The sequence below is a fragment of the Tachypleus tridentatus genome, chromosome 13, assembly GCF_004210375.1.
Source record: "Tachypleus tridentatus isolate NWPU-2018 chromosome 13, ASM421037v1, whole genome shotgun sequence".
Lineage (NCBI taxonomy): Eukaryota > Metazoa > Arthropoda > Merostomata > Xiphosura > Limulidae > Tachypleus > Tachypleus tridentatus.
This window is the reverse complement of record NC_134837.1, coordinates 119,446,094-119,459,712: the sequence shown is the minus strand read 5'-3', so window position 1 is coordinate 119,459,712 and position 13,619 is coordinate 119,446,094. Positions and strand designations below refer to the sequence as shown.

The following is a 13,619-nucleotide window of genomic DNA, read 5'->3' as shown; positions in this document are numbered from 1 at the left end:
TATATCCAGACTGTAACCATATTAGTTACTTTATAAAGGAAATTGTGTTGTGCCAGTGGTTACCAAAAATTAATAGTAAATATTCTACATACCTGAAATAAACTTATCCAATTGTTGTGAAGAAAATCGTAGAATATTCTATTTCTGAATATCATATTACACTTATCTTCCACATACCTAAAACATAATAACTGTAACAAATACAGTGCGAAAGATATTTCGTTAAATATTCTATCTTTAATAGCTACAGTATACTAATTTTGTACATAAGTAATAAAAAAACGCAGTGACAAAAACTTCTTCCATAAATGGTACGGAAATGAGATATTTAAAATATTCTCTGTGTCGTAGAAATAGTTCTGAAATTATAGTGTATGGATGATCGCTGGCTGTGACCAATTCCTTGACACAATTCTGGATCATCCTTCATCTTTTCACATCAAAATATAACTATATTAAGTAACAGTATATAATGTTATGTTATATTTATTAGATATTGTTATATCCGAAACTAGTTATATCCATTTCTCATCCCAAATTAAAGTTCTGACCTTAGGTTTTGTAATTAAGTTTAGGCCTGGTGTGTTGGTACTCCGTTGACTTTAATTAAGGTAAAACTTTCAGTTCTACAGAATCCATTTCGTTGTAAAAGTATAGGTTTAATCTATATACAATTAACCAAAATACAATGTTATTATAATTGTTACACAACAAATAATTATTGAAACACGACTAACCCGGAATAAACTTATATTTTTCCGGTGTAATATGACGTCATATGTAGCAGTAACGGAGAAGAACAAAAGTATGATAGTAATTTTGATTTTAAAATGTTCTAAGTTAAACTGAATTATTTACATTTATGTGGTTCTTCCTTGGCCTAAACTATCCAGAATTACAATATATATATATCAGTAGTTTATTATTATTTATTTATTTAACCCTTCATTCCCATAACATGAACACTGTGATCTTTATACGTGCTCTATCTCTAACAGAAATAAAAATCATCCTTGAAACACGACAGAGCGACAGAACATCAAACCTTTTTCTTACGGATGCTATCCGTTAATTTGAAAGTTCACGACAAAAAGGTCAAATAAAAGGATACGTTAGCCAATCAAACAGCGAAATACCTTAAAAGTCTTCTGTAGAACTTAAGTAAACTCATGGACAAACTCACATTCAACAGAACAACGTCTTCAACAATAAACGAAACGAGAGTACAAAACACAGACAGACAACCGATCACCCAGTAAGATTGGTTGAATTTATACACCGACAGTTCAACCAGGATCAATCAACAGTCGCAGCATTTCCAGATGCAACCATTTCAAATTGTATGAAACAATACCCTAAAGTATCAATTAACTATATACAAATTCCTTATTCTCATCATCAGGTGGCTTTCTTCCTTTATCAATAAGTAGAACTGTTAAGTATAAAATAAACAACAGCACATCGAAATGCAGAAGACTTCCAGGGTTTGTCCTCAGTCCACTACTCTACTTTCTATTCCTAAATGTCATACCTCTCCTTTAGCTAATACATACTCTTATCTTCCAATATGGAGATGACTTTCTCGTGTGGAACACATCACCGATTCATTCATTGCCACATCCAGAGTCCTAGTCCTATTAAAGTAATTAATTAAGAGGAAAGTAATCTGAATCCTCTTAGAAATTTTCAAGAATTAGAATACTGTACACTGTGAAAATATGACAGTTATTAACAATAAGAACTGTAAACTGTAAAAACATGACAGTCAGTTACAACAAGAACTGTAAACTGTAAAAAATGACAGTTATTAGAACAAAAACTGTACAGGTAAAAACATGACGGTTGTTAATAACAAGAACTGTATACTGTTAAAACATGATACAGTTTACAATAACTGTAAACTCTAAAATATGACGGTTATTAACAACAAGAACTGCGAATTGTAAAAACACGACGGTTAGTAACAACAATAATTCTAAATTTCGAAAATATCCAGTTTGAACCGCGAACACCAATTTAATAATTACTTAATTATCACTGTGTGAATCATGTCTACCAAACATGTTAGAACGTTAAATATTTGTTCTATGTACAATTACATATGTATCTAATAAACAACTGTTCTAAGTGTAGTTATAAATCTCTCTAATGAACAATTGTTCTAAAGTATTTTCGTTACATAAATCGTTTACAGAACAACAGACTGTAGATTAGTACTTACCAGAAAGTAACCGAATGAAAGGATTTAAAGTATATTTAACAACATCCACAGCAAAAAAAAAAACAAAAACAACAACAGACCAAAAAATAAAAGTAACTGGGAGAACATTATGATATATTTTGTTAGTTTTATAATGATATTAACGACTTTCACTTGTTACATACTATTGGTGGAAGAAGTAGTCTGAAATTACACCGTACCGACAGATGCCCATCCAGACTGTATTACCAGATCTGTGGATTTATAAAATAATTATTTAAGAAATGTAGAAAGGTTAATGAACAAACATCATGTATTGTTACTTGTGAACTTTTCTCTATACGTGTTATTGTCTCTTCTACATATTGTCTGTTGAATGTGTTAGTGTCTAAACACGAATAACGACATTGAAAACTAACGAACATCCTTCCATGTAACGTTACATTAAAATATTTGGTTTTCGTGTTTAATACATAAATACAATATCAGTATAGAAACATTCTAAATTAATGAACCAAGTAAAAGTATAATATTATTAAAGTTCAGTCACATTGACTTCAATAACAGTTTCTTACCAGTCACACTTACACCCGTGTTGATCTTTCAGAAATCACATTGACACCCATAATGTCTCACATCAGTCACATTGAAACTCATAACAGTCTCTTACTAGTCACAATGAAATTCATTAAAGGTAACAGCAGTTACATCGACACTTGTAATAGTTTCGCTACAGTCACTGTAATATCCAAAATGGTTTCACTTTCACACACAACACAATTAGAATGGCAGTATGGAGGGGAATGTGTGACGTAATATGTAATTAATATGCACATGCAAATGATATACTAAGTAATTACAAGTCAATTTCTTCATTAAATTATACAATAAGTACTTCATGTAAATATACAGATTTCATGTTTGCATGTTAAACTCAACTAGTTACACATTTTCATAATGTTAAAAACGTGTAAACATTGATCTAAAACACAAATACACGATAAAATACACATTACCTTAAAATTATTTGACGTATTATAAATTTAATCCATGGCAAGAAAGAAAGTAACAAACTGGTAGTTCGTGGTAAATACAGTTTTTATCATAGCAAGGATTTGGTTTGTTTTGAATTTCGCGCAAAGCTACACTAGAGCTATCTGCGCTACCCGTCCTTAATTTTGTAGTGTAAGACTAGAAGGAAAACAGCTAGTTATCAACACCTACCCCCAACTCTTGGACTACTCTTTTACCAACAAATAGTGGGATTCACCGTCACATTATAACGCTCCCACGGCTGGAAGGGCGAGCATGTTTGGTGCGACGGGGATTGAAACCCGCTACCCTCAGATTACGAGTTCAACGCCTTACCCCACCTGGCCATGCCGGACCCTGAAAGTTTGGTCTAACGATTTTAGTAAAAAATAAATAAAGTGTCAGTGTTAAGTTTAACTAAAGTTTCCAAGTGCAAGTGATTAGGTTACATAGAAAGAAATTATGTTGATAACCATTTGTTAATGAAGTTTTCATGTTGTAAAAATAACTAAATGAATGCTTAACAACTTTATAAGTTATCGTCGATATGTTATGTTCTGTTTGTGTAAAGTTTGTGACATACATTATCAGTTTAAATAATCTACATGAATTTCTTCCTTGGCGCTGTAGAAAGGCTTCACAATACCAAATTAAATTAAATTTAAAAAATAATCAGATAATTTATGTTACTTATCACGTTAAAATATCCCTTACTATATAAACAACATATTTATTGTTATATTAATTTTCACAATCATAGACTAATGATATTTAAGATAATACAAATCTTTAAAGTAAATTTTAAAAATTATCTGATATTTAAATTGTAGATAATTTCAATTGTTAACGTTCTTTTCTAAAATTAAAACAATTCATAATAATGAATGTTATAAAAGTAAGTTATATATAGAGGTCTTGTAAATATGGAAAAGTTCATATTATCATCACAACAATCTTGTTTTCTTGTTAAGCTACACAGTGTTGTGTAAACCACAAGTATCGAAACCTGGTATTATATTTACTACAAAAGAAAGTAATTTACACGTTTGCCAGAGGTGTATGTAAATTTCTTCATTGTTTTAGACATAAATAAACTTTATTTAGTTTCTATATTATTATTCATAACATACATGTTAAACTGGAAGTTGAATTTTTGGAGAAATTAACTCATCTATTATTATATTTTTCGACATCTATTTGTTTCAGTATAAAAATAGAATTATTCATAAACTCATGTCTCTAGGATATTATGTATATTATATTGGATAATGTTATACTCCTGTTTCTGTTACAACTTCCATGTTTCTACAACATCAACGTTACATGTTAACAACAGCATGGTGTAACACATAATTTGTAGCAACGTTTGTGTCTGTTGTTTGAATCTTAGCGATGAAGGTATGGCCAGGTGGGTTAAGGTGTGCGACTCATATTCCGAGGATCGCGGATTCGCATCCCTGTCGCGCATAACATGCTCGCCCTTTTAGCCGTGGAGGCGTTATAATGTGCAGTCAATCCCACTATTCGTTGGTAAAAGAGTAACCTAAGAGTTCACGGTGAGTGGTGCAGACTAACTGCCTTCCCTCTAGTCTTACACTGCTAAATTAGGGACGGCTAGCACAGATAGCTCTCGAGTAGTTCTGCGCGAAATTCAAAAACAAACGAAACAATACAGTGACTATATGTATATGTAACTATAATTCTAGATCAAGCAACATTAAAAATGTGGTAGATAAATACAAGTAAACTAGTGAGCTTTAGTAGAACACACGGTAGATGCATCTCATGTTACAGACTGAAGTAATGTTAAAATGATAAATCATGTAGAATAGAAAGTTGAATTAAACATTATGGAAATAATAAAAGCAGAAAGAAAATAATATTAAAGAAAGAAGCTGGTCTGGGTATAGAAATAATAAAGTACCAAACATATACTTTGTAATTACGAGAAGTTTATGCCTAGATGAAGCCACGGTATTGTAAATAATTCATTTAGGTTGGAATCTTCTCAATTACTGCTGTATATGGTGTTATTACATGGGAACATATGTAAAATTTGTTCAGGGTTAATCATGTTTCAATAATTATTCTAAAGTATTCCGTTTAATTGTATATCAATCCTTTACCGTTTTACTCACAAAACACAGTGGAACATATAACTAAACTTCAGGGACTCTGTTGAATGTAAAGTTTTATCCTCATTAGTATCAACTGAGCTCTAACACGCTAGGCTTAAGCTTAGTTACTAAACCTAATGTCAGAATTTTATATTTGATTTAGAAATGGATATAACTAGTTTTGGACAGTATATAATCTCAAATAAGAAGATAAAGGACAAGCCAGAACTGCGTCAAATAATTTTATCACAGGTGATGATCTTCAAAACACAATAATTTCAGGCCTCCCAGAACAGCGACCACTAGTGAGCAGTACGTTAACTATTACTTCGACTCAGGGAATTATTTATATCTCTTTTTCAGAACATTCACTGAAGAAGTGGAATACGTTTTTCTTACTGTCGTTTTTTAATTTTTTTAGCTATTAGGTGTAGAATATTTTACGAAACATCTTAACAACTGCATTTTGTACAGTTATTATTTTTTGGGTATGCAGTAGATAAGATTGATATAACATTCAGATATGGAATATCATTTTCTTCAGTTCCGTCAGTTAAGGTTCTTTCATGCATGTAGAGAATTTACTATTTTACATTAATGTTTGGTAACCGCTAACATAACTCAGTTTACTTTATTAATTAACCAATATGGTTACGGTCTGGATATATAACATTACCATAAATTTTATCCATCCAAACGAATATCTGACGTATTTTTCTTTTGACATCCACACTGTGTTTGTCTTTTTACCTATATTGTGGATACTGTGGACCCCTGGTGGAAAAACAAATTACTATTTTGGAGTGTGAATGTTTGTGTTTGAAAAACTCTTGAATACCATGAGGAACGTTTCATAATTTCATTGTTGCAGTGATATAGTTTAACTAAACCAATAAAATATAAATATGTTGTATAAACTAAACAAACAAAGTTAAAACTATGTGTACATTGCTTTTATAAGCACTGATTTTGTGTGAAAATAAATGAACCTGTCTCATATGTGGTGCCATGGAAACTAAATACTGGTTTTAATAAACTGTATTGATGTCATTAGTTTATTCCTTTTCATTTTGTCTGTATTAATATTCAGTACTAGTATCTTGAACATTAAAGAAAGAAAAATAGTTAGAAAACGTTTACCTTCAGACACATGAATATAGAAAATAAATAATTTACTTTAAGCACATCTGTTAGTACTACTGTATCATACTGGTACGTATGTTAGTATTACTGTATCTCACTGGTACATATGTTAGTATTACTGTATCACACTTGTACATACGTTAGTATTACTGTATCACACTTGTACATATGTTAGTATTAATGTATCACACTGGTACATAAGGTAGTACTACTTTATCATACTGGTAGGTCTGGTATTATATTTAAATATTAAATTTGAAATCAACGTTGATAAAAGCACGACAATATTGAAACGTCGTTTCTAAAATAATCCACGAATGTAAACGTTGTAACAACAACATTACTGACATTCATTTCAAACGTTTTGAACTGTTGTACTGATAAATGATTTAATAGATTTATGTGAAAATCAAAAACGCATTTAAATGTAATTACCTAAATGAATCATGCCATCTTTCCCACTATGCCATTGGTAGATTAGAAGGAATGTAGGTAGTCACCACCACTTACCGGCAATTATTGAACTACTCTAATGTAATATTTGAATATTTGGATTTAGCTTTTACACTAGTAACACAAACATGGCCTAAAATGGGAAGTGTGATTGTTTCTTTTTAATTGAGAGGTGAACAACGGTTTGGCACTCTAACATGCGGTCCACGCCTGTTTTGAAAGTGTATGATAAATGTTATATGTCAGATGATCTTTGTGAAGGATAGAAACATTACATACACGTATGTTATTTGTTCTTTGTAGTTTTAATTTTATAAGTTAACATTAATAACACTATGTAACAAAATGTTTACTTTTTCTTGTTCCTGGGCAGCAAGTGTTATTTCCCAATTGCTTATGCCTAAAGTAAATGGAAAAATACCTATTTTTATCTTCAAACTTTGCTTTTGTGACCTGGGTAATGGAATTTTCAAATCTACCCATTTTTCAGATATTCCAGGTAGCTTCAGTGTTAAGTAGCTGATAGAAAATGTTCTCGAAGTTACGAGAATTTTCAAGAACCCTTTCAAATTTTCCAGAACTTTCCATAGCAGTATATATACAGGGACTCACCACTCACCACTTCATTTTTGTTGTAGCTGCCTAATTGAGCACATAGACTTATCTGATTTTATCAGAGATGGCATCATGTAGCTGCAAGCATTATCCAAACGCATTCTACTATGTATGTGGCCAATTTATCAAGACAAAGGGAAATCGTATTCTATGACAGCATCTGCTAAAATGTGTGAAGCCTACAAGGCATATTTCGGCATGCCTGTCAGGGATCAAGACAAACTCTGGGCATCTCATTTTACCTGCCAGTACTGCAAAACAACTCTACAACGTAAGACGGACAGTTTTTGCTTGCTTGAATACTAAGATTTTATTTTATACATGTTCAGACCTTTTAAAATTCAAATAACTTTTTTTTATTTCCAACAGTTTTGGAGAGTAAATCTTTCTGTTCAACAAATTCTTGAATACCATGAGGACTGTTTCATAATTTCACTAAACCAGTAAAATATAAATATGTATATATAAGCTAAACTTTCTGTACATAGCTTTTAAAAGCACTCATCTTCTGTGAAATTAAACGAAATCATGTCATATATGATACCATGGAAATTAAATACGGGTTTTAATAAAATGTGGTGGTGATGTCATTAATTTAATCTTTTTCATATTTTCTTTAATTCTGTATTAGTATTCACTATTGGTATTTTGATACATTGAAACGTCATTTGTAAAATAATCCACGACTGTAAACATAATAACAACATTACTAACACTAATTTTAAACGTTTTGAACCGTTGTATTAATAATTTTTATAATACATTCATGTAAAAATAAGAAACGTATTTAAGTTTAACTTTCGTAACGATTTATATTTGTTTCTTGACGAACTTTCAAGCAAACGTATAATCTGAATTTATGTGTGAAAGATGATTTTAAAATAAGAAGTAATATACTCTCAACATCTCAGGAAACTTAAAATAAATTAGAGAACAACAATACGTCGCCGTAACAAGTGGGCCACGCCTGTCCTGAAAACTTGGTTTGTTTTGAATTTTGCATAAAGTTAAACGAAAGCTATATGCGATAGCCGTCACTAATTTAATAGTGTAAGACAAAAGGGAAGTGAACTAATCATCATCACCCACCGCCAACTCTTGGGCTACTCTTTTACAAACGAATAAGGAGATTGGCCATCACCTTATAACGCACCCACGGCGACAGGCATTCGAACCAGCAAGCCTGAGATTACCTCGAATGCCTTAACTACATGACCATGTCGATCCAAAGCATACAGAAGACAAAACAAAACAGAAAACAATACGTTATGCATAAATTCTATGGTTATTAAACACATTTTTCTTAAAGTATTTGTGGACAATAAAACTTTATACCTAAACAGTTTAATTATAATACAAATATTTTAGGTTCTGCAAAACACATTTAGAATTTATTAATTATTTATTAACCAAAAATAAACTCCACAGGTTTTATTTTCATCTCGCTTTTCTTTAGTGTATTGTGTTTACTTTTTCCCTCATGCTAGGTAACACTGGTTGTATCCACCTTATCTTCTGTGTAATACAGGCCGTTTAAGTTAGAACGACGACATGAATTGTACCACCATCCGCCTTTGTAGCTTTGAGCACAACTACCACTGTTTTTATCGTTGTCTTTATTCTTGGTACTGAACGTCATGTTGTTGTGGGAAACGAGAGACTTTCCTACAGTAATATTAAAATAATTTTAAAATTAAACAATAAAACATAAACAACTAATGAAGGTAGTTATATACTGAAATAAAGTTTAAACTCACCCACGTCACCCTTGTACGTTTTGTAGCTCATTTTATAGAGTTCTCTTTCACTTCGTACTAAGAACTCGTCATGCTCTGCATATCTTCGACTTCCTTCAAAGTCTTCCAGATCAACACGGAGCACCATGTTGTCCTGACTGGTCACTGCCTGAAACAGAAGCACTATATGTTAAATAAATAATTTATAAGACAGAAAGTAATTTATTATATCAAATAATACTAAATAACATGAAAATAAATAAGTAATTGATCACTGTTAGATAAATATATAAAGATTTTCCTAACCAAAACTCCTGGGTTAAACTTCCCAAACCATTTTTGTATTCTACTCACGATCCATAAACATTTTCAGCTGTTTTTCGAAAATCTCATCTTCTTTGTATCAACTAGAAATAAGAAAATCAATAAGAAATATTGAGATAACTAAGTTTTAGAAGTGTGTGTGTAGCTTTCTTACAGCAAAGCCACATCGGGCTATCTGCTGAGCCCAGCAAGAGGAACCAAACACCTGATTTTAGCGTTGTAAATCGGTAGACTTACCGCTGCACCAGCGGTGGGCTTTATAAGTATCCAAATAGATATACTTGTGTTATTCCACATTATTCTGTATTCATGAAACATGTGAAACCTGTCTAAAAACGAAACGTCTTAAATCTAAAGCAAAACTTATTCATATGATCTGAATTTATGTTTCACAGATGATTTTAATATAACATTGTCATAACATCAAGATAAACTCCATAATAAATTCCTGTTTGCTATTAAACACTGATATATGTTTATTATCATGTAGAAAGTGTCAAGTTGAACACAGATATACATTTTGATATAAGTTGTATATTTAAATAAGATAAAATAATATATATTAATGAACGGAATCAGTGAAGAAATATGATAAAAAATTAAAAGGGAAACGTTAGATGTTCTTAACAAACTTAAATATTTTTTCTGTTTTTAAGTGTGGGTTTGGTTCTGAAACTTATTTTCCAATTTTTTTAAATGACTGAGTTTATATAACAAAGTATTTTTTTCTTCTGTGAAAATAATGGTAAACTTTGAATTAAATGTTTCACGAAAAGAACCATTAACTGAAAATTAGGTAAAGCTATGTCATGAAACAAAGTTTAGTTCACCTACCGTCCACCCTCCTCCTGATGTCTCCATATCACAGTATACAGAAATCGACTGGTTCAGAAACCGTGGCTGAATCTTGTAGACACCACTGATTCGGTTTTGTTGTTGTTTATAGATACTGGCACAGTCTTCTGGTAGAGGCGGCTTTTGTTCTGTCGTCTGTGTCACACAAAGAGATTGTTGAAAGGATCGGTTTTGTTTGTCATTAACAATCGTTGGAAATGTTCGTTTAAGTGTGGTTGTATAAAACACATCTAAAGAATAACGGATAAAAATTTTAATATGGAAATATAAAAGTAGTTGAACATATAGTGTTGTCAACAATAATATTATAACATTTAGGTTTAACATTCTAACTTGACAAATAGTTATTTTTAAATGGTCCTTTAATCGATGTTCAAATTGTCCATAAACTAAAATACTTCAAGTAAAATATATTACCTTCTAAAGTAGAAATCCCCTTTTTAGCCAGGTCTTCCAATTCTGTAACGGAGTCCACTATATCTTTCAGTGACCCAACAGTATTACAAGCTGTTTGATGATGGACATCAGCCTGGGTCAACATGAAAAAGACAAAATACTTAATATATTTACAGTGTTGTACATTGTTAAATGGTTAATAACACAGAACTGTTATTCAAAAAAGGTTTTCCTTAAATCACTGAGAGTTAGAACCGTGTTAGTAACTGTATCTGATGTTTTTCACTCTGAGTCCAAGAAATGTTTATAGTTTTCTAAATATGGCTCTAGTCAACATCTGAATTTTCCGCTTCTTTTTATAAACACTGGAGTTATTATTACCATAAGAGTTGTTGTCTATAGTTAATAATTTTAATGTTAAACATGACTTCATACATTTTAAACATATTTATAGACCTCAAAGTATTCATTTTTACAAGAATAGATCGATAACTCACATGATGAGAGATCTAATATTCCCGTATTTTAGGTAAAATCACAAATATTATACAACTTTTTCAAACTGAAAAATACGTTGTTAAATAAATTATCTTATTATTATCAATTTAAATTTAAAGCCCAAATGAAAGAAGTATTAAATTAAAATTATATTTTTAACTTTAACGATATAATTACTGTAATACAATATAAATTACTCACATGACAGACATTACTGTTTTAAAGATTTGTTTACATACTTAGTCCAGAATAACCTTTCTCATGTAATTCCGGTGGTTCAGATAAAAGACTGAGGGCTTATGGTGCTAGATATAGGATTCAGTTACCAAGAACAGATAACTTTATGAAAATGTGAAACTAGTTGAGTTTAAGGTACAAACATTGTATCTGTATATCTATATGAAGTAGTTACTGTACAATATCATTAAGTAATTAATCTTTATTTAATAAACGGTTAGTATATCATTTGTATGATCATGTTAATTGTATATAACGTCACACTTCCGTTTCCATAGTGCCATGTTAACTGATGATGCGATTGTGAGTAGTGCGAGGGAAGGCAGCTAGTCATCACCACCCACCACCAACTATTGGGTTACTCTTTTACAAACTAATAGTGGGATTGACCGAACTTTATAACGCACCCCGTTGCCCAGTTGTTAGCGTAAAAAATTGTGGTTCTGAAAGTGCATGGTTCATGTATTACTCAGAAACATAAAATGTGTTATAAAATGAACATATGTATAAGTATCAATATAAACATTTCTTACAAGAACGGCTCTAGAAGATGTAGGTCAAGGGTACATCCTCCTAACGGTTATACAGGGACCCTATATTCTGGATTGTATAATATAGGTAAAAAGACAAAAATATCGTGTGATTTCAGAAGTAAAATAAGTTAGTATGGTTTTGGATATATAAAATCTATGATAATGATATGGCCTGGCATGGCCAAGCACGTTAAGGCGTGCGAGTCGTAATCTGAGGGTCGCGGGTTCACATCCGCGTCGCGCCAAACATGCTCGCCCTCCCAGCCGTGGGGGCGTTATAATGTTATGGTCAATCCCACTATTCGTTGGTAAAAGAGTAGCCCAAGAGTTGGCAGTGGGTGACGATGACTAGTTGCCTTCCCTCTAGTCTTACACTACTAAATTAGGAACGTCTAGCACAGATAGCTCTTGAGTAGCTTTGTACGAAATTCTAAAAACAAACAAACAGGTAATGTTATACATCCATAGTGGTACCATATTGTTTACTTTACAGAGTAAACTGAGTTACGTGAATGGTTACAAAACATTGATGTAAAATAGTAAATATTCTACATACGTGAAAGAACCTTAACCAATAGTACTGAACAAAATCGTGGAATATTCTATATCTGAATGTCATAACAGCTATATACCTATAAGTCTTCTGTACAACTTAGGTAAACTCATGGACAAAGTCAAAGTAAACAGACTATTGCATTATTTGGAAACCAATAACATCTTCAACAATAAACAAAACACAAACAGACAACCGATCACCTAGTAAGATTGGTTGAATTTATACATCGACTGTTCAACCAGAATCTCTCCACAGTCACAGAATTCGTAGATGTATAGCAACTCTTAGATACAAGTTCCCTATTCACGTTACCAGTGGCTCTTTGAGTTTATCATTAATACAACTGTTTAAAATAAAATCAATAATATTACATAGAAATACAGAAGACCTCTAGGGTCTGTCCTCAGCCCACCACTCTTATTTTCTATTCCTAGATGTCATATTTATCCCTTAGCTAATATATACTCTTATCTCACTAAAGGAAATGACGTTGTCGTGTGAAACACATCAACGATTCATTCATTACCACATCTAGAGTCCAAGACATATTAAATTAATTAATTAATTAAATGGAGAATACTTTTAAATTTTTTAGAAACACGGACTGGCATGGCCCGGTGAATTAAGACGTTCGACTCGTAATTCTAGGGTCGCGGGTTCGAATCCCCGCCATACCAAACATGCTCGCTCTTTCAGTCGTGGGGGCGTTATAATGTGACGGTAAATCTCACTATTCGTTGGTAAAAGAGTAAACCAAGAGTTGGCTGTGGGTAATGATGACTAGCTGCTTTCTCTGTAGTCTTACATTGCTAAATTAGGGACGGCTAGCGCAGATAGCCCTCGTGTAGCTTTGTGCAAAATTCTAAAATAAACAATGCTAGAAATGTATCTAATGAACAGTTGCTTTAAGTTTTGATACAAATC

The 13,619-nt window shown here is 31.9% G+C and overlaps 2 protein-coding genes and 1 long non-coding RNA gene across 7 annotated transcripts in view; all 3 read right to left on the bottom strand.

Annotated features, from left to right (window-relative positions):
- The window catches only part of LOC143236883 (techylectin-5B-like), a 263,403-nt gene that overhangs the window by 199,676 nt on the left and 50,108 nt on the right, over positions 1–13,619 (bottom strand). The gene's annotated exons all lie outside the window — the stretch shown is intronic.
- On the bottom strand, positions 584–2,957 carry LOC143239883 (uncharacterized). Its single transcript, XR_013021424.1, has 2 exons — positions 2,776–2,957; positions 584–1,634 (listed from the first exon to the last, which is right to left on the bottom strand). It is a non-coding gene; the product is annotated as an uncharacterized LOC143239883 (long non-coding RNA).
- Positions 9,044–11,017, bottom strand: LOC143239869 (techylectin-5B-like). Its single transcript, XM_076481461.1, has 4 exons — positions 10,893–11,017; positions 10,455–10,705; positions 9,318–9,465; positions 9,044–9,225 (listed from the first exon to the last, which is right to left on the bottom strand). Exons 1-4 carry the CDS (start codon positions 11,014–11,016, stop codon positions 9,044–9,046), a joined length of 705 nt encoding a protein of 234 aa, XP_076337576.1. The 5' UTR covers position 11,017.

Excerpts from the sequence above, each read along its gene's own strand:
- LOC143239869 (XM_076481461.1), bottom strand. The coding sequence starts at position 11,016 with ATGTTGACCCAGGCTGATGTCCATCATCAAACAGCTTGTAATACTGTT. Across the intron at positions 9,466-10,454 it reads CATCAGGAGGAGGGTGGACG|GCAGTGACCAGTCAGGACAA; the intron begins GTAGGTGAACTA and ends CTTCTGTTTCAG. Across the intron at positions 9,226-9,317 it reads AACGTACAAGGGTGACGTGG|GAAAGTCTCTCGTTTCCCAC; the intron begins GTGAGTTTAAAC and ends ATATTACTGTAG.